The sequence below is a fragment of the Lissotriton vulgaris genome, chromosome 2_1 (genome assembly GCF_964263255.1).
Source record: "Lissotriton vulgaris chromosome 2_1, aLisVul1.2, whole genome shotgun sequence".
Taxonomy (NCBI): Eukaryota; Metazoa; Chordata; class Amphibia; order Caudata; family Salamandridae; genus Lissotriton; species Lissotriton vulgaris.
The window spans coordinates 1643698262-1643719265 of NC_141687.1; the positions used below are offsets into that span (position 1 = coordinate 1643698262).

The window sequence follows — 21004 nt, forward strand, 5'->3', positions numbered from 1 at the left end:
AAACAGCGAAGAAAGAGTAAAGCATAATCCAAAGCCTCCGGTCCTGACATAGAACTAGTATCCACTGCCCCCCACACCTTGTCTACACTGTTACCACATCGTAGTACTTTTCCCTCACTGAATTGGAACAGTTTCTGCTCCCATCTATATAGCATTTTCCCCTACTTTCTCTGCACTTTTTCCCTCCTCCAGCTCCCTTGTGGCCAATGCCCCATGTTGGGGCAGGAATGACCCTTGCATGGTTATGGGCATGATGGTATGTCATGAGTGTCTGAATGCAAGTGATACTGGTATACAGAATTTCAATTAGACCCTGGCATAACCCTTATCTAGGTAGTCTACAGACGCCCAAGCCTGTCCCTGACAGTGCAAGGGCCAGGATATGTCTTGTGACCTGAAGGAGCATACCCTAATAGTAGACAATAGAATACTGTGACCTGGGTGTAACACTTAAAGCGATGGTGGCAGCATACCATGTTTTTAAAATCTAGCGTGTAACTAGACCATTTGTGCTGTGTGAATGTGAGTGCAGGCTGCCAACCCCACTCATAAAATTCTTCTGCAATTTGAATCCTAGAACGTGGTGCTGACATGCCATGTTCATACTGTGTGCATGTCAGATGTGTCTATTGTAGTAGGACTCTGTGTTGTAAGGGAGTACTGAAGCCAGCTGGGTCCCTTTTTGGACCCCCCCTGATTTAGCATGGTACAAGCTTGAGGATGAGGATTAGTAGTAACCGGTATGGATCAGGGGCAGGTGGGGGAGAGGGTTGAAAAAAAGAATGAAACAAAGCTTACCTCTTTACCTCGTCTCTCCTCCGTCATCGCCGCGTCTCTTCTCTGTCTTCTTGCCGCATCTATCCCAGCCAGGAAGGTGCTGCCGCTGACATCATTGGAGCACAGGTGTTTTTGTACTGCAAAGTTGTGCAGCCTGATTGGCCCATTGCCCGCATCTACCGATCCAGCATTCCACCAGTCCCTAGCCTAGAGAGGCCACAACTGCCAGAGATGAGAAGCTGCCAGAGGAGGCCTATGTACCTAGATTGCTGAAGTCTCCACATCCCCATTGATGACGTTAGTGGCCCAATAGCTCCAATTCTACCGCCAGAGTGAGGCTGCTGCGTTAGTCTGTCCCACTCCCACTGCAGAAAGCAGGTAATGATAGGGCTGTGTGAATGAGAGACTGAGAATGAGATGAAACCCTACTGTATCTACTTAACCTTTTTAATGCTGAAATCGCACTGAAGGAAATTCAACTGAACTGTTAGTGCACATGCATCTTGGGGGTGATGAGGTGACTGCACCTGTTCCCTGCCTGCGCAGAGTCCCTGATTACACACCAGGGAACACAAACCCCAGGGAATTGTGTTTTAGATGGTGGGTGGGCGGGGCAGAAGAGCCTAGACACTAACAGGAGTTTAACTCTATATTGCATTCCCTAATTGCTCTGTGTAGTATTGAATAATGCAGTGTGATTAACGTAATTTCTTTTCCTCAAAGACTAGCACTAGGTTACCCTCAGAATCAAGTGCAGAATGGGTTGTACTTGGCACAGGTTATAGCTGAACACCAGTGGCATATTACCTCACCCACCTCAATTGGAGCCTAGTAGCCGCTGTCTGCGATCTGGTTCGCTTCTAACTTGCAGCCAAATGAGTCTGGTACTCCATACATTATCTACACTGCCCTTCCCGCCCTACCTGGTTTGCACTTACTCTCTACTTCATGTCTTTGCTGGCCCTCCACTTCTGCCCTTCTAACACCAGTGGACTTGCTCCAGTTTGCCCCTCAACCAGCTTGCTCTTTTTAGGTCGAGGGACTGTCGCTTCTCACTGCGAAGCAGTGTGGGGCGGAGTCCCGAAGAATTCATGTTTTTGAGTTAGGGGCTTTGAAACCGCCTCTCTCCTCCATTGGCTGGCTTCCTAAACGGAGGCCAGCCATTGGAGTAGAGAGGCGTCACTTCAAAGGAGCCCCGTCTCTATCGGATTCGGGGGCGTGTTTTTGGCGTTCTTTCGCCCTGTGACGTCACCCGTCACTCAGAACGCCAAAACACGCCCCCGAATCCGAAATTTTCGGATGTTTGGGGCCGCCATTTTGCTGCTCGAGCAGCGTCGGACAGGAGATAACTATCCCTTGTTAATTATTTCTTTTTGCCGCTTCTCTTTTTCTCTTTCTCACGCTTTCTTTTGTGGCCCACCCAATCTCCTCCGTATGAATTTCTTTTGCCCTCAGTTCACCTTTTTTTCGCTTTGCCCGCTCATCTCTATGCACTGTTCAGGGATTAGCTCCTAAGCCTGAGGTGCGGCGCTGGATGTTCCTGAGGGCTGTGCGTGCCCCTGAAATGTGAGGTGGCTGCTCTGATCCTGAGCTGAGGGGTGGAGAGGTTGTGTCCCCGAGCTACGGGGCCCCTGAACAGGGTGGAGGTTCTTCTCCTGGCATGGAGTGTTTCTCCCGTGTCGGGCCTCTGCTGTCCTCCCAAGCACCGTGATTTACTGGCCCGCGCTGTAGCGCACATCGCAACGTTGGACTCTGCTGTGGTTCCCTAAAGCCCCTGATCAGTGCCCCGCTTGTACCGCCGTACCCCCAGCTGGCCGCTCCCCCTTCAGGGTAGAAGCGTACGCCGCTGGCTCGTCAATCCCCTTACAACACATCTCCAACCCCGGAGCCCGAGCCGCGCCGCTCGCATCGCCCCGGGACGGCACCGTGACAACAGAGGAGCAGCTCCCGCAGCTGTTCGCTTCACCCTCCCCTCGAGGACTAAGGTACTGTTTGCTGCGAGGTACGCTGCGCTCTGGACCCAGAGTCCGCGAGGCGCATTCAAAACTGACCGTGCTTTGTCATCCGTGCTGCACGCTTTGAACTGCATGCAGCGTGCGACTACTGGCCTCAAATCAACCGGTACGCCTCGCACCCTGGGTGCGCCACGTTGAGTCACCCTGCTTTTGAAGCGTATGCTTGCATCCAAACGAACTGTTTTCTTGTGGTACGGTTGCTAGTACGCCTCGTACCGTTCCGCAGCATCGCGTACGCCGGCTCACGCGAGAAGCGTGAGACGTAGTGGGGCTCTTCCCCGAAGGCCGTGCAGATCGTACCAAGAGCGCTACAAAGAGCACAGACATCCAAGAAGGGAGAAAGAACGTTCAAATATTGCATTTAAAGAACTGTGGCACCCTGAGAGTAACTGGAACCGTGTTTGCAACCTGAATACTCTAGTCGGGCTGAATGCAAGGACTGAACAGGATGTTGTGCAGCCTGTTGTTCAGGACGTTTCCTCGGATTCCGCCTTTTGTTTGAATCAGCTGGGTTGAGATTTTCCAGAAGTGTCTCCGACCTTAAGATATCCCTGGGTTGCTGACCCTCCCAATCAAAACATCATTAGCGCTCTGTCGATGCTTAGAGTTCAGTCAGCTGGATTTATTTGCAGTTTGTTTTTTATTTATTGAATAACATGTTATTCTGCATTTCTTATGCGGCCCTTATTATGAACAGATTTCTGTTTCTAAATGCCTCTCCCACTCTGGCTTTGTCGAAATTCCACTGTCTCTGCAATTCGGTAGCTCCCTCAAGAATCCCTCGGCTGATCCCATCTTTCAGCACAGCAAGAAAACGCCACCTCTTTCCCCACTCTGAACCCTCTATGTGTGTGTGTGTGTGTGTGTGTGTGTGTGTGGGGAGGGGCTCAGTGTGTGTGTGGGGGGGGGCTCTGTGTGTGTGTGTGTGTGTGTGGGGGGCTCTGTGTGTGTGTGTGTGTGTGTGTGTGGGGGGGGGGCTCTGTGTGTGTGTGTGTGGGGGGGGGCTCTGTGTGGGTGTGGGGGGGGCTCTGTGTGTGTGTGGGGGGGCTCTGTGTGTGTGTGGGAGGGCTCTGTGTATGTGTGTGGGGGCTCTGTGTGTGTGTGTGTGTGGGGGCTCTGTGTGTGTGTGTGGGGGGCTCTGTGTGTGTGGGGGGGCTCTGTGTGTGTCTGGGGGGCTCTGTGTGTGTGGGGGGGGGGCTGTGTGTGTGTGTGGGGGGCTGTGTGTGTGTGTGTGTGGGGGCTCTGTGTGTGTGTGGGGGGGGGCTCTGTGTGTGTGTGTGGGGGGGGCTCTGTGTGTGGGGGGGCTCTGTGTATGTGTGGCTGTGTGGCTCTGTGTGTGTGTGGCTCTGTGTGGATCACTTTTTTTGTAGGTGGCTCTAGGTGTGGGTCGCTCTGTCTGTGTGAGGGTGGTTCTATGTGAATGGCTCTGTATGTTTGGGTGGCTTTGTGTGTGTGGCTCTGTGTGGGTGTAAATGCAATAGGTCATGCATTTGCGAGCGATTAAGCTATTGGCATTGTAAATGACAATGTCATTTATTTAACGATTAAGCTATTGGCAATGTAAATGACACTGCCATTTATTTATGATTTAAAAAAAAACAAAAAAAGTCATGAGCAATGCCAATAGCTCTACCTTTAATAATGCCGAGACCATTGCATTGTAAATGCTTGTTTGGTTTCTTACGAGGATTCTCCTGGAATGCACAGCTCAGTTTATATTCTTATAACACCCCCTCCCTAACTCAGCTCATACCCTTTTGGCATTGTCTGTCAACTTTTTCCGCATTCTGTCTTGGTGCCTCCTAATTGAAGCATACCCTACTGGGCCCACTTAGTCAGATCTTACCCTTCTGGCCCTCTACACTCGGGTAGTGTCCTTCTGACACCCCCCTACTTGGTTCAAAATGTTCTGGTCCCCTCATAACCCCATGCATCTTGTGCTCTTCTCGTTACCCCCATCCTGCTTGTGTTTCTCTGCAATACCCCACTCAGCTCATGCATATCTTGTGCCCCCCAATTACTCTCTTCCTTATGAGAACCACATTTGGATTGTGGTCTTTGCCCCACCACCTTCCCTCTGTCTTTTTGAGTCCTTCTGGTTCCCCAAACTGGGTTCATGCTGTTCTGGCGCCCCTGTTCAGTCCCTGCCCCTCTGGCGACCCTATTTGATGCACACCTTTCTGATGCCCCTGTTTGGTTTGTGGCCTTCTGTCGTCCCTGTTAGGTTTGCGCCCTTCAGGTGTCACCGTTCGGTTTGCGTCCTTCTGGCACCCCCACTCGATTTGCGCCTTCTGGCACCCTACTTGATTTGCACCCTTCCAACACCCCTGCTTAAATTCTGCTCTTCTGGCGGTGCGCCCTTCAGTTCCCACCCTTGTGGTCTCTGTCCCAATTCTGCTCTCGCCCATCTGCCCTATGCAACACTTGACTATCTCACTTTTGGTGCCAACTACCCCCTAATTTGTTATTTTGGTCCCTCCACTCGTCCTGTGTTTGTCTACTCCCTATACAATTCAGCTTGCATTATTGTGGTCCAGTCCTCTCTGCTCACTCTGGCAACGCCACTCAACTTGTTGCTTCTTTCCTCCTTTATCTTACACCCACCATTATTTCTCTACCCCACTGTTTGCTTCCAGCCACTACACTCTAGCCCACGCTAAGCTTTTGCCTCTGTAAGCTCATACCCTGCTTTTATCACCCCAGCGTCCAGCTTCCGTCTGGCTTTCAATCCCACCACCTTCTATCCAACCTCTGCTTTAGCTCCCAACCAGCTTTCACCTACCCCTCACATCTGGGTTGCACCATGCGTGTTGCCCTCCCTTTTTAGGCTGCACTTGATTTTTCCTTACCCATTTTAGCCAGAGTTCTGCTTCCAGCTGACAGTTGCCTCTATACTTTTGCTGCCTTCTCTCGGACTGCAGCCTACTTTTCCAGTGGCCTTTACAGCTTGCACTCCGCTTTCACCCCATTTCTAGCTCCCACTCTTTCACGACCCCTTCTTTCCTGCAGTTGGGTGTCGCTCCATTTTTATTACTTGCACTCTGCTTTCACACATTTCTAGCTTATATTCTGCTTTTCACCAAGTCCCACTTAACTTGCACTCTACCTTTTGCTTTTCTTCTACCCTCTCACTCCACTTTTATACTTCCTGACCCTTTTTTTCTAGCCCATACTCTGCTTGGCCTTCTAGTCTGCCTATGCCTTTTCCCTCCATTTCTAGTCCACAATCTTATTTCGTCCTCATCACTTGTAGCATACACTTGGCTTTTGCCTTCCCCATACAGCATGCATTTGACTTTTGCTCCCCCTTGCAAGCCCACACTTGCCCCCTTCTAGCCCACACTCCAGTCCAAGCTCCTTTCTTCTCAGCCCTTGGCTTCTTCCATCTCTGATCTGCACACGGTTCCCTCTCTTCTCCCTTTTCACTCTTTTCCCCCTCTTTCTCTTCTCCCATTTGCGCTTGTGCTCCCCTCCCTTCTGATGCTTCCCACTGTGTGCTGACGTACACCAATCTCTTCAGAAGTAGCCCTTTTTCCTGCCTTCCTCTTTGCTACTTCTTCCAGTACTGACCGTGCCCTATCTCCATTGTGCACGGGCACTACCCTCTCCTGGCAGTACTGACTCCAACTCTCTTCAATTTCTAGTGGCCTTTCCTATGTATACATGTATGCAGAATTTGTATAGTGTAAATCTTATCAAAAGGCAGCAGTTGGCGATATAGGGTCAAAGTTTTATGATACTTTCAACAACTGATTAGAGAGAGAGCTGGTTTGTGGACTGTTAATGCATCGTATTGTAATGATCATTGAAGAGGTCCACCTACAACCCTCTCTTGAATTGGGTTTGTCAATATGGATTCAGGGATGTTGTTCCAGATCCCAAGAGCATCAAATACCTCTCATCGTTTTTTCCTTCTTTTTTTCCCCACTTATTCAAATCCACATGGTGATCTCCTGGCCACAGGTTTGTTGAGAGCCTTCTGAGATGGTGAGCTTTTCAGCCACATAGGCCAGAGTGCAATTTGTAATGGCTTTATAAATATTACAGTTGGTTTTGAAGATGGTGCGGACTAGGAAGTGGACCAGTGGAGTTCCTTCAGGATGGGAGAGTTCTGATCATATTTCCTCAGGCTCTGTGCTGCAGTGTTTCGGATGCACACTCTTTCTGTGCCTACACTTGTCCCCTCCTCCATAAGCATCGGGCTCTCTCTCTCTTACCAGCACTATCATTGCCCACCACAGTAGACGCCCCATGGCTTTAATCCTCTATGCATTAGCTCTGCTCCATTTTTTGCATCTGCAGTGGCTTCACTACCCACACTGTTCACACTGGCTTCAAGACTCTTGCTTTACAAGGTCTGCTCCTTGGCCCCTATCTGAGTTATGCCCACCCTATATTCCCAGAACACGCCGCTCTTCTCAAGGAATGTTGACTTGCACCCTCCCCACCCACTTATCCTCCACCCACACTGTCATCGTAATTATTTCAGCAATGTGTTTCCTATAACAAATATTATACAGAAGTAGCCATCCTTTGTGCATGGTTCAATGATTGCTGGCTTGCTTTTTTTTTTTTTTACAGCAGTCAGAGATTTACATTTTTGGCGTGGATAATCGTTCACCTTGTACGCTTTTTTCATGATCAATACAGATAAGACAATCATCTAAGTACTTATCAATAGTTAAATAAAACACATAAGCATAAATGTACATATTTGCAATATTTATTTGCTTAGAATGAATATCGATTTATTGTGGTAACATATGCTCGGTTAAGGCAATTACGAAATTTAGTGGTGATTACATTGGAGTCCAAGTAGTTGCTTTAGAATCACTGTCCATGGGTTCTGGGCAGGAGTATAGCTGGTATGTGTGAGAGATAGTCTGGGCAGAGAGAGAGAGAGTCCTGTTGACTGGCTTATAAATGACAGTCAAACATTTTGATCGGGCCCAGCTTATTCCATATAGCTATTGACACTTGGGGATAGTAGGAGGAGGTAAGACCATGTCTATGGAGGGTGAAAAACGTGATTAAATAGATGCTTCCTGAATGTTTGCGCATTGGAACACAATTGAGAGGGAACAGAACAGAGTACCCTTACTACAAATTAGTGCATAAAACACCAAGAGGCAATGAAACAAGTAGATTCTTTGGTTGTTTCTGAGAACTGAGACTCTTTAATCAATTTCTTCTTCACCGAATACTGATAAGCACAGCCCAAATTTGTGAATGTTTGTGCATACCTGCACTTGGTGAAAAGGCACAGGAACTATTAAGTAAGTAGGTGTAGAAACCTTCTTGTTTCAAAACATACAACATTTTGAATTCACACAACGTTTCTTTCTCACGAATCTGTGTCCCGGACTTCAAATTGAACCCACTGACGAAATTCTGAGAGGCTGTTTCTAACTGAAATCTGGACCAATTAGATCACCATCACAATGCAAGGAGGCATGACATCAGCAGACCTGAAGCCAACAAATGTAAGAAAGAAAAGATCGCAAGACAAAGCTTCCTAATCAATTCCCAATTTCAGAAACAACATCTCTCAACATTTTAGGCTTGCCACATCGCTCCTGTAGTAAATATCTCCTTTCAACCTGCAGCTCGTAGTATCTGAATCCATTAAAATAAATGTAATAAAATAGCTGAAACTTTTGAGATGCAGCTAAAAAATAGTTTGGCATTTCTGTATCATTTTCACTGTGCCCAAAATACAAGCAGTTACTAGAGAACAACTTAGAAAAAAGACTACATATAAAAATAACCATTTCTAACATTACTTAGTCCCCTACTGTATTCTTTCCTCACCTTTAGTACTGTGTGTGTACTAATTACTTGAGGCATGGCAGGCGGAGTGGAAGGACACCCAACACCCATCCTAGGATAGGGTTAACTGCCCCCAAATCAATCCCATTTGACGGTGACCTTTGGTGCACTTAAAAATGAATTAATACTGATTTATGGTAACACTTTTAGAAAGGACAACAGTTTTTGCTGGGAATTGATGTAAATAGTGATGAAATATAAAATGCCAATAATGCTGTTATTGTATTTTATAGTTAGTGAGATTTATATTTTTTTTATAAACGTTAAAGTTTTAACTGAATGAGTAAATAATGATTTATTTCCAGGAAAACATCTCATAGAAATGGTTTCTTTAAATATTATAATAAAATATACATAATACAATAAATATCCAAATGCCCTAATTATCAAATAGGTAGTAAAACAATATCCAGTATTCACATCATCAAGTGTTAGACAATTATCCGTCGTAACAGAAACCAAGCAAATGTCATAAATTAATGCCAGAAATTCATACGGTTTCCCGGAATATATATCTAAGTTACATTCATCTCTTACTTAACAGAGAAACTCTTCAAGCTCAGCATTTTACCGCTGTAGGATAATACATAATATTTTCATTTCGAGATCTGGAGTTCTGCATAAAAAGCCTTACTGTATCACATTCAAAATGATCTTTTCTATCATGCTTCACCACTAGTTCTAATGCCAATCTCCCTTGTTAAAAGTTGAATATTCTTCTTTCTCTTCTTTCTCTTATTCAGAAAGAAACAACAAATCAAAAGAAGATGGCTTGAAAAGCATTTAGGTTTTAAGTTACAGTATATTTTCCATTTTATTTAAAAAATGCTCTTCAGCCTTCAAATCCCCAACCTGGATCAATTACAATTCGAAACTGCAAAATAATACTTTTTTTTGTTTATCTAGGAGCTTAAACAAATAAGGAAAGGTCTCAATATCCCTTAAGCTCCTAAGCGAGTGGTCAACTGATGGCTTGGACATGATAGCCCTATCACCTCCGAATGTGCCTTCCCGTACCCCATTGCAGAGAATGCTTTTCACCTTATTTATCGAAAGAGCTTGGTTCTTGAAAATGTTAATTCCCAGTCTGGAATTCGTTAAACATTTCTGAATAAATCGAAATACTTCATCGAACCGTTGCAAACATTTTAGCTGAAAAAAATAGAATATACAGGCATGAGGCACTTTGCTAATTTGCCCAGAGCGAGAGTGTGCAATAAATGAGTAAACTTTAATATGCCTGTCAAAATGAGTGTGTTTGAGCATTTGTGGGTCATACTGCAGTTTCTAGAAGGGGGTTCAAGCAACAGTTATTTTCATTTATGCTCTTGTGCCTGTTTCATTCTAATGGTTGATGTATGATTTTCCCACAGCTTGAGCCATACATGGATGAGGCATTTGTGACCAGGGCCTTTGCCACTATGGGCGAGCTCGTTCAGAGCGTGAAAATTATTAGAAACCGAGTTACTGGGTGAGTCCTTTGTGTAGGAACCTCTTTCTAGTAGTCCTGTGTTTCAGTTCCTGTATGCCTATTGTTGAAAAGATTATCCCCATCGTTCCCAAACTCAGAATTTTATTTTTGGACATTGCCTCTATTTCAGTCATGAAATCGCTGGTGGTGGGTGATCCATGTAGTGTGTAGTTCCTTTAGTTATCTGAAGTCTTTAGTGACCTGATTTAATATTTTTAGCCGCATCCCTCCTGTGCAGTGTTTCTACCATCTTCCATTTGAAATCTTGCCATTGAGGGATCCATTTCCTCTTTAAAGAATGCATTTAAAAAATATGTTTGTGCCATTTAAAGCAAAAAACTTATTTTCCTTCATAATTCAGGTGCAGCAAACATTGTTTTGCCAAAATAGGTTGATTGCAAAGTACTCAAATATGTGAATGGCCAAACTCGACGTGCACGTTTGCAGTTTAAATTTGTACTTTTTCCACAGTTATTTGATAAAGTAGTGATGAGTAAATGTTATTATTTCAGATTTGTAATCAAGAATTCAAATTTTCTTTCGTGTAGGATTCTAGCAGGCTATTGCTTTATAGAGTTTACTGATCAGGAAAAAGCAGGAAGATGTTTGCATAAACTAAACACAAAACTTATTCCAGGATCCAGGCCGGTGAGTATGAGTTTGTTCACTTTCTGCCTAATAAGAAATAGGGAATCTGTTTTTATTCAGCTTGTGTCTACAAGCAGATTTCACTTCTGGGTTGGTGCACTGTAAGTAACTTTTAAACAAGGCTCGCCTGCTTTGCCAGCTGTTGTGTCTCAAAATGCTAAGTAAACCCTCTGCTTTTGTGAGGTCCTCGGAAGTCTGCGAGCTTGTAGAAAACTTTACTACATGTTATTAATAGCATTCTTTCATATATATTGGTAAGGTTAGTTTTTGAACAATTTGAATGTCTGGATTAGGATAGTGAAGTCCTGGCTTCAATAACTAAGAATTTGTTACAAGTTAGTGAAGGATAAAAGAGCAAGGGCTGTGTTACTGGTGAAACCGGAAAAGAACTGAGTGTGCTGGATGGCTGGGAGAAGTGTGAGGCATCGTTTAGGTATGAGGAGGTGGAAAAGCAGGTGTAGGGTTTAGAGCAAAAAGTGTGCCGTGTATGAGAATAGAAAGCGTGATATTTAAAGTTAGTATAATAAGTAAAAGATTTTTTTTTTAACCACTGTGCAACGGAAGAGAAAGGGACTAATTTGAGCCAGATGTGAACAATATGTACAGGCATTGTGTAATAACTCAGCGTGAGATAGCCAATGGATAAAGTGGGCTGATCTATTGCCCTACACTGTGCTGCGCTGAAGCAAAATGTGAATAACCTTTCAAAAGAACAAGAAATTAAACCCACTGGCCAAAAGTGCCTCCATGATTGTAAATATTATATAATGGTTTGGGAAAAACAATGGTCTGACGAGACAGCTAAAGTTGTCTCCAGACCTAAAAAGCAAATAGAAATTCCGAGAACATGGAAAAATGAGTTGGGGATTCGAATAGATTTTTATTTATTTTTGACATGTTTTTGTTTTAGTTTTTCTTTATACACAGTTTATCCATTCTTGCAATGACATGATATCAGTTCGTAGGTTACATTGTTCTCAATCTTGAACACATGAGCATTCAGTTTTCCTCATCAGTTGCCATTTTGTCTTATATCTTTTTACATTGTCAAGTTAATTGTGTTATTGTATATTACTCTAGCAGTGAAACGACAGCAAACATTGGGTCAACAATAATAATTCTATTTAGCTGTGTGCCACTAGTGTCTGTGCCTGATTTAAACCTAATATGCGCTCTTCAATTGATCTCTTGTTCATTTCTTCAGGGACTCTTCTTTTCTCGCCTTATGACATTAGCCAATCCTGTGTGGAACTTCAAATAGGTGCTTCCCACTTATCACTGTTTATAGGTCTATTTATTCTTATTGCTGTGAATTACTTATGGTCCTTTATTCTGTGAAATTACAGTATCTGCTCATCCCATACCTGTGGTGCATCTGTGTTTACTTCATTCACCGGGACCGCAGGGACAACTTCAGACGCACCTCGACGTGATATGTAACCTATGAAAAGATTTACTGCCTTGAGAAAGCCCATGGCTAACTAGGCCCCACGGGCGAAACAAGTGTCGGCTGTTTTTTCTTCCTTTGTTTGTTTGTGAACGTATCCACCTTCTTCTAATACAATAACTACAAACTAAAAGATACATATTGGATGGTATCATTTTTTAACATAAAAAATATGAGAGCAACTTTCTTTCTCTAAAACCCTTTCGGGTTATCATAGGTGTAGTCCAGCTGGCTATTACATTTTTCCTTCTCGTTTTCTAAAAGTCCAGGAGACTTACAAACAGCATTTTGGGGAGTATGTGACTAGTGGTGAATTTATTTGTCTGTGGTGGACCCAGTAGTATTTGAACTTTACTTAAACTTGGAAGTTCAGTCCTACAGCTTTTGTACCAGGAGGGTGGTCATTCTGCTAACTTCAGAGTATAGTGTGAAGTATTTCTCCTCAGCCAACGGAGTCACTTCTAGCCTCCTGAATAGCCATTTTGCTGTACTGCTATATAATAAAGTTTGAGGTCCAGTACTCCCAGTACTATTTCGTCTGTGTGCAAAATGCTACCCTGTAGCACTCTCTTCTCTAGAGTAGGTCTTCTATAAGAGAGTTGTCTTTGCAATGGGATACTGTTAAAGCAGAGGTATATGGCATGGTAGTATAAAAGTTGTGGTAGTAGTATAATTTTAGTTAAGAAAAGTCTGCCTTGAACTTTAAGTGGCTGTGTTTTCCAGAACTGCGTTGACCCTTGTATCCCTCTTATGGACCTTCCAGCTATTCATCCATGATATCCACTATATTTGGACTCTGAGATAATAAAATGTGTCTTGGGTCAAAAGATTGCATGTTCTGTATGAAAGTCTGCATAAATAGGAAAAACAAATGCTTTTCTGTAATCCCACTCACAGTTTGGCTGTTCTTCCAAGATGGTTCAGCATATCAATTGATGGTTTGAACCACTCCCAAGATCTCTAATATATATTATTATTATTATTATTATATAAAATGTATACTGCGCTCAGTAACCCGGGGGCATGTTATCCACTTACAATTATATTTCCTGGCCACATCATAGGGATCAAACTTGATAATGAACATTGGACGGTTATAATTCATAGACCCAATGGCTTTGAAACCCCAAATGGCACTAAGCACTATACAAGGTAAACCATAGATGGTGGCATAAACTGAAGCGCCTTCACTTCGTAGACCAGGCACATTGAGAAACATTCTGGCAAGAGTATGAATCCAAGGAGGAAACCACTCATTCTTTTATCAAAGTCACTGTTATCTACCTCCCATAGGAACATTCTATGGAAACTTAAGCATATCACTGATGTCATGGGTACCCAAACCTCCTAGAGGTCATTCTCTTGGGCATGCTGTCATAAAAGAAGTGCTGTCCTCCATTAAATTAGGTATAACAATCACATATGTAGTTAGGAGTGAAACAGGCCTTTTTAGGTCTCGCCTACGCAGTGTCCATACACTGCATAGGAGACCTTTAGCGGTTGTGCAGCTCTTTTTCCAAGCACATACTCGTGCTTGTGGCTGCATACACCTTGCAGGAGTGCGCAGCGGCGCGCCACAAGCACGTGCTTTGAAAAAGAGCAGACTGCTCTCTCCAGCGCACGCGCACCACTCGCGGGTGCACCCACCCGCGCCTCTCTCCCGCTGCAGCGCGAGGCACGCACGCTTGTTTTCTTTCTGTGTTTGATGCTGTACAGTCTTTTTGACAATCTTCCTTCCTCTATGTACTTTTACCAGAATATTTAATCAGATTTCATTGTATACGAACTGAGTTGTGACCAATGTTCCCTCTAATTTTTCTCCTCTGTGTGCGGCAGTGGAGGGTCTCTGTGCGCTGCAACCATGGCTATGTGCGCCATGAACCAGACCGCGCGTGTGCGGCGCCAAATGTCACTCAAAATGTTTATTTCACCTATATATAGAAAAAAGAAATATGTGCCATAGCCTCGAGGTGGATGTATGGCACGTGGGTGATGTGTGCGTGGATTGTGAGCAGAGTTTAAAGAGCTGAGTGTCTGTTGATCACCTGTTATCAAGTCCAAAGGTTATGAGTTTTCATGTTGTTGAGGCGCGGCCTGGTGGCAGACACCCATTGGTGGAGAGTCCCTCAGTAAATGGAGAAAAGTTATTAAAAGAATAACTGAATAGGTTGGTAATAGGGTACATTGTGTGATCACTGATGCCATCCAGATCATTATCAATGAAGTCATTGTTAAACACACATGCTCCTGAATGGAGGACTGACACACAGCAGCACACCCTCGTCCCAGCAATGTGCAGAGGGTGTCCATAGCGCTATCTTGCAAAGCCAGCCTTACTATGAGTCACATTGGGCTGGGCAAGTAGGTGTTCTTTCCCGAGATCAAAGTACAGGTCTCAATTAAGGGAACAAACTTGCTATCTATCAGTAGGGGTTGGGTATTTGGTGGGGGGGGGGTATGATGCCAAGTGGCTCATGGCATGTGAAACCTTCCACCTGCTCTCATGTTTTAGTCATCAGCATTTTGCATGCTGGAAGTTTCAAACCTGTTACTAATGTGGTAAAGAAAAAAAAAGCCCCAAAATGAAAAGCACTTTTTGGATTTGAAAGCCAGGACTGAATCTGTTGCACATGCAGGATACAGTAAAAGTGATGTTTCATGAGGGCATTTTTGAGGAGCAGCTGAATGTGTTGCACATGCAGGATACAGTAAAAGTGATGCTTCATGAGGGCATTTTTGAGGAGCAGCTGAATGTGTTGCACATGCAGGATACAGTAAAAGTGATGCTTCATGAATGGCATTTTTGAGGAGCAGCTGATTGTGTTGCACATGCAGGATACAGTAAAAGTGATGCTTCATGAAGGGCATTTTTGAGGAGCAGCAGTGTTTTTGTTTAAGTATTGATGTTCATCACAGTCCGCGAAGGGTCGTCTCTGCTAATAGGCGTGACAAGCAGAAGAGTAGTCCTTGATAGTAACAATTTAATCTTCTCTGCGTTTGGCAGCAGAGTAGTAGGTGAAGAATGCACCTAGAATATCACGCTGGGTATAGAGGTCAGTTTCTGTGGGTGAAGTGATCTCAAGGATTGACCCAAAGTGGGAATCCTGGCGGATCAGCCATGCCAGAAGTCAACCAGATTGGTCCCCCTCTCTGTGCATCTTAGCCTCATAGGATTTGAAATTGAAGCAGAGCAGCTGCTCCAGGAGGGCCGCGTATTGGGTTTTGTCCTCTGTGAGTGCATCCCTCCCGGAGGCCTCCAGCGTCACTGATTTGTCTAGGTCAGCTGTCTGGCATTCAGAATTAGCTATCTTTCTGAGAGCCATTATTTCTTGTAGTCAGTGTCCTCGGGTGACTACCTTAAAGGCGTCCGACTCTGTTGCCCTAGCGTAACACTGTGCCCTGGTTGTCTGAGAAATATTGGGTAATTCACTGGCGCTGAAACTCTTGGAATGAAGGGCTCTCCAACTTCTATCTGGGCTGCCACCACAAGGGCACTAGAGGCAGTGGAGAGCTCCTTGTCAAATCAACAGCATGTGCATCATGGGTGGAAATTAAGCATCCCAGATGATCAGCTTGGTGTATGACATCTAGAAGGGAGGTTGAAAAAAGGATGGTGTCAAGGCACACATAAAAATTGTGACCTACTGAGTAGAAGAGATAGACTCGCATATGAGGGTGTAAGGATCTCCACACATCTACTGACGACCATTGGTTAACCCATTTCCGGAAGTGATTTGTCTGTGCGTAGGGAAGAGAGCGGGAAAGGGGTGGGCAGGAGCAGTGTTGGAAAATTTCCCTCTCTGAAGGGTCACCCCAAACTTTTTGCCATCCTCCTCCTCTTTTGCTGAATTCCTTCTGTTGGCTTTAGGACTCTAAACACTTTACCACCGCTAACCAGTGCTAAAGTTCATGTGAACTCTCCTCTAAATGTGATATAATTGGTTTACACCTGTTTGTAATATCTAATTTAATTGGAAGTTCCTTGTGTAAGACCCCCAGCCTCCCATCATTAGGGAGCTGCTGGGCAAGAGGCAATGGCAGGCATAGGGGATGATTAGCAGAATAAAAGGTGGTTGACAATGTGGAGCTCTAGTAGAGAGCAACCAGCATGGTGATAAGTCAAGCCACTCCCCTGAATGAAGTACATAATGATGCTTTATCTTGCATATTGTGTTACTGTTTGTTTACAAAATATGTTTCATGTTGCAAATTAAAAAATGAGTGAGCTTCAAAGGAAGCCGCTCCCCCGCCCCCCTCCGCGCAATTCCAGAGCTTGTTTTGCAGAGCAGCGCTGCCTCACTAAAGTGTCTAAGCCGCTTCCCCGCCACGCAATGCCGCGAGTTTGCCCATGCCATATGCTATCAAGCACTCGGCCCTGAAATCACAGAAATCATGAATGCATCCTTGGAAAAGCCCAGCCGATATTGTAACTGGACTCATGAATTTGCGAATGCACAAAAGCTGAATTATGCAAAACTGCACGTTATGCAATGTTGTGCCTTTCTTGCCCCTTGCACAAAAAAATCATGTGCAATAACAACAACCATATTTTGTGTCATAGATGTAATTTTCCAAAACTTAACAGAAAATGTGAATCCACACTTCCCTAAAGTCGATACGCACTGCAAGAAGACTTTGAACAGGTTGTATGCTCGAAGCAGAGTGATGGTTGGCTTCAAGAACATGAAAAGCTCCAAGCTGCCCAGTGCAAGCATTTTCAGAGCCTCAAGTAAAACGACAGCTTGCCGTTTAGGTGCTCCTTCTTCGGTAGCAACAAAGCCATTTTTGTAGGTAATTTTTTGCAATTTGGCGTCTTCTTGTGGCCCTCTGTGGTGGTGCAGCAAGACAGCTGCCTTCACTGGCCGTGCCCTATCACCTGCTCTTCCTCCATGTGCTCTGAAGAACAACCCTAGCGTAAAGTCACAATCAATCTAATGAGTCTTTTTGTATTAGCACGTCTTTGGGTTATAGGTTTTCTGTTGTGTTTACCACCTCATCTACATACCACGAATGCCTTGTACAGGGGACGAGGCTGTGCTGTACATACCCACATCAATAATAAACTAACAAATATATCCTACTGGGAGCAGTCGGTCCAATGTAGCTAGAAGTAGAAATGTCCCAGTTTTCACTCTGGGAGCCCTGGCATAGCACAGTAACAGATTCACATGCTCCAGTGCCTCCGAGTGGATAAACGTGGTAACTGCAGTCTGGTCACCACTACAAGTTGCTTTAAATGCAGGCCTTGAACGAGACAATACTTTTTAAATAACTTTTGTGCTTTGCTTTTGTACCCCAAACGCCCAGATATATTGGGTCTAATTAACACAACCCCAGAACTCATTCTGCTCACTGCACTGTAGGATATAGATATGCACTGGGAGAACTTGGCAATGCTTCTACCAAAATTAATGTCAGGTAGAGCCACTGGAATTATGTGGAAGTGGAGGACCCAATAATGCAGCAGTGTGTACTCACTCACCGTGTGTTCATTATTTATTTCCCTGTGCACTCACTCACTGAGTATCAATTCCTTCCCTGCGTACTCACTCACCGAGTATCAATTCCTTCCCTGCGTACTCACTCCTCGAGTGTCCATTCCTTCCCTGTGTACACACTCACCGAGAGTTCATTCCTTCCCTCCTCAGGGCACACTCTAGTCCCCTGTGGGATTACCCTCTCCTTTCTTTGAAGCGTACTCCCCACCCTTAATGTGAGGGACACCCGCGCCACAGCAGGCTCTCTATCTGCAATCTCAGCCCCCTTCCCCCTTCGAGCACCCTCCAACTTGTTAGTATTTATCAGCCCAATCTAGCTGTGTGGTACAGGGCCCCCCTTTTTGGGTACTGCCTAAGAAATGTGTTGGCATCTTTGAATATACACCAGGTTAGTGTATTGTAGTCAAAGGTGTAGCTAGCATGGCAGGAGTGGAGAAAGGAAACTGTAAAATGCCTTTGTACTCTTCGGCAGGCAAGTGCTTTGCTGCATTCACAGGACTACTTGTGGGCACACACAGTGGCAGATCGTGCATTTTTGTGTAAATTAGGTGAGTAAAATTGGACAAAACTTGTTCAGGTTTTCATCCTCGGTAAGTGTTTCAGAAAATTAAGTTCATTTTGGTGCATTTGTAAGTGCTTTAAGCCCATAACATTAGTCCAACTTTTGTAGGATTTAAAAAAATTATAAAAAGTGGAAACAAAGCATTTTTTGCAGCTAACCGGTTCTAATGCAGTTTGCAAAATGTTTCTATTCGTGACCCAGGAGTTCTGGATGGAGGCACTAGGAGGCTCATGCAGAAAAATTATATTGGCAGCAGGAGTAGACACCTTGCAATTTGTGTGCAGCTGCACCATTACCTATGCATTTTTGACAGCACTAAAAATGTCCTACACTTCTGTCTTGTTAGCGGGGAGGCTAGCTATTATCCTAGATGACAATCGGCAAATGAATGCCTTCCCCGAGCGTGCATACCAACAGCAGTATTTTAAATGATTGGTTTAAAAATGGTATCCAGGACAATGGCACTCAAGGGTATATCGTTGCTATCGATAGATACCCTGAAATTGAAGGCATCCCAGCCATAAAGTAATCTTTCACTGGAACTGCAACAACATTATAAAGCTTTTTGCGCTCCCAGCTAAAAACTCAGCCCATTCTCATATCCTTGGAGAAGCTCCTAAAGACGTGCCTCATACCTACAACGGAATTAAACTATTCCTCTGAAGAGCGGAGATCCACTCTTTCTACCTTATGTGGATCTCTTGCTCGGCTGTACCACCGTCTGTTTTAACAGTTTCTGTACTTTTTTATTTTTCCTTGACAAACGCACTAATACTGCTCGGTAAAGTTGCGCCATTGAGAATTGTTAAAAACCGGTGTGTCCATGAGGGTTAGTTTAGCACTGTTCTGGAACTGCTCACCACAGGGATCTCTCAGAGGGGTGGGTACTCTGCAGTGGAATCCACAGCACTGGCCTTTAAATTTACCACAGCACTCCTATTTTTTTGTCCCACCTCTTACGTATTTGCATTTAATGTATTTTGTATCTTCTACTACCTTCCCCTGAAACGTTCTTGTCGTTACAAGAACAGCAGCAAATAGCCCCATCAGAGTTGATAGGGGTGGGCGCGCAGTCATTGAGGCGGACCTCAACCTCGAAATTAAGCTGTAGTTAGCTTCTGGGATCTCCCAGGGCCATCTTTAGTGACTAATTAAATGTTCGGCACATTGCGGGGATGAGCGAGTTAAAACACGAATTACCAGCACTTCTCTATTAACAAATGAAAGGCAGCAAATCTACAAGCATGACGTGTGTGATGCACACGTTATGCTTGTAGACTCGCTGCCTTTCATTTGTTGAAAGGGCACAGCTGCAGGTCAGTTGAGTGCCTTCGTTAAAGTAATCACGTTAATTGCAGCGCATGGCGGGCGCAGTGATTAACATGATTACTTTTACAAAGACACTCAATCTGACCGCTTTCGCGCCACACGCATTTTAAAAGCGCCGGCGCCACTGTCCACGGTTCCCTGTGCGCGCTTTGTATTTTAAGGTGCGCGCTCCAGGAGATATAGGTGCGCGCCAGCGCACGCGCGCACGTTAGTGGGAACAGTGGTTGTGACATTTAAATCGGAAGTGTTGAGGTTCGTTTGGGATAATGTAATAACATTTTTTACAAGAATTTCCAGCTTAAAGATCAAGCACTATTGAAAAGCATGTATTCACTCCATCACCTGCTTGCATCACTGCAGCGTTTATCAGTAGGGCATTCCATTATTGTGCAGCACATACTTATACTGCAGCACATTCTCATTACACAACTTATACTTCACACAGAGCCTTTAACCCCTTGCGTGCGGGGCGTATTTTCCGCCTGTGCTGACTCCGCCTTGCGCGGGCGGAGTCATGACGGAACGGTTCCGTCATCAGCACAGCTCACCCGTAGCTGATGACGGAACCGTTCTGTCATCAGCACGCAAGGGGTTAAACGTAAACAAACCTTTCAGAAACAACAAAGATTGGCATGCGATAGTGGGCATATTACCCCATGATATTGTACCAGGATTGGAATTTTTGATCTGCACAATACACCGAATCTATGCCACAGACACAGAATCTTTGCAACAGACCCATTAACTCGCTGATTTACCTTGAATACAATCCTATGCAAGTTACACGTTCTGCTCTCCAGGAAGCACACTACATGTTCAAGTTTTTGTGTGATGATTCGTAACAGTAACGAGATTAGGCACACAATTCTGTAGCAAATGCATTTAACCAGAGCCATCTTCGGGTTATCATAGGTGTAGTCCAGCTGGCTACTACATTTTTCCAACTCGTTTTCTAAAAGTCCTGGAGACTTACAAACAGCATTTTGGGGAGTATGTGGCTTGTGGTGAATCTATTTATCTGTTGTGGACCCAGTAGTATTTGAAAACTTTACTTAAACTTGGGTGTTTGTTTTGTGTTATGTGTGAAAATCAAATAAATATTTTCAACTAAAACCAGAAAAGGACATATGTCCTTCCTGACTAGGCCTCTGGGTTGATATCTTTAAGTTCTTTGAAATATAATAATGAGTATCTTGATTGTAAAACCTTCATTGCAGTATTATGTACAGACTTTACATACCCAGATTTTTTAAATATGTTTTTGTATGTTAAGATTACAGTGATCCATATGATGCAGACATTAACACATGACAGGCTTTGTAGCTGCCTCGTGTCACTTTTTCTTCACAGGTTGGTTACTATTGACTCTGCTTAATTAACGGTGGGTGTATGGTGAAAAGGGTGTGGATGTGAGTGTTTAAAAAAGTT

The 21004-nt window shown here is 44.4% G+C and overlaps 1 protein-coding gene across 2 annotated transcripts in view; it reads left to right on the forward strand.

Moving 5' to 3' along the window:
• The window catches only part of TRNAU1AP (tRNA selenocysteine 1 associated protein 1), a 296944-nt gene that overhangs the window by 43752 nt on the left and 232188 nt on the right, over positions 1-21004 (forward strand). For both annotated transcript variants that reach the window (XR_015308501.1, XM_086957540.1), the window contains exons 2-3: positions 9995-10092; positions 10641-10740. Coding sequence is in view for 1 of the 2 variants with exons in the window: in XM_086957540.1 (XP_086813666.1) it covers positions 9995-10092; positions 10641-10740 (198 nt within the window). In the remaining variant the exon portion in view is untranslated. The remainder of the gene's footprint in view (positions 1-9994; positions 10093-10640; positions 10741-21004) is intronic.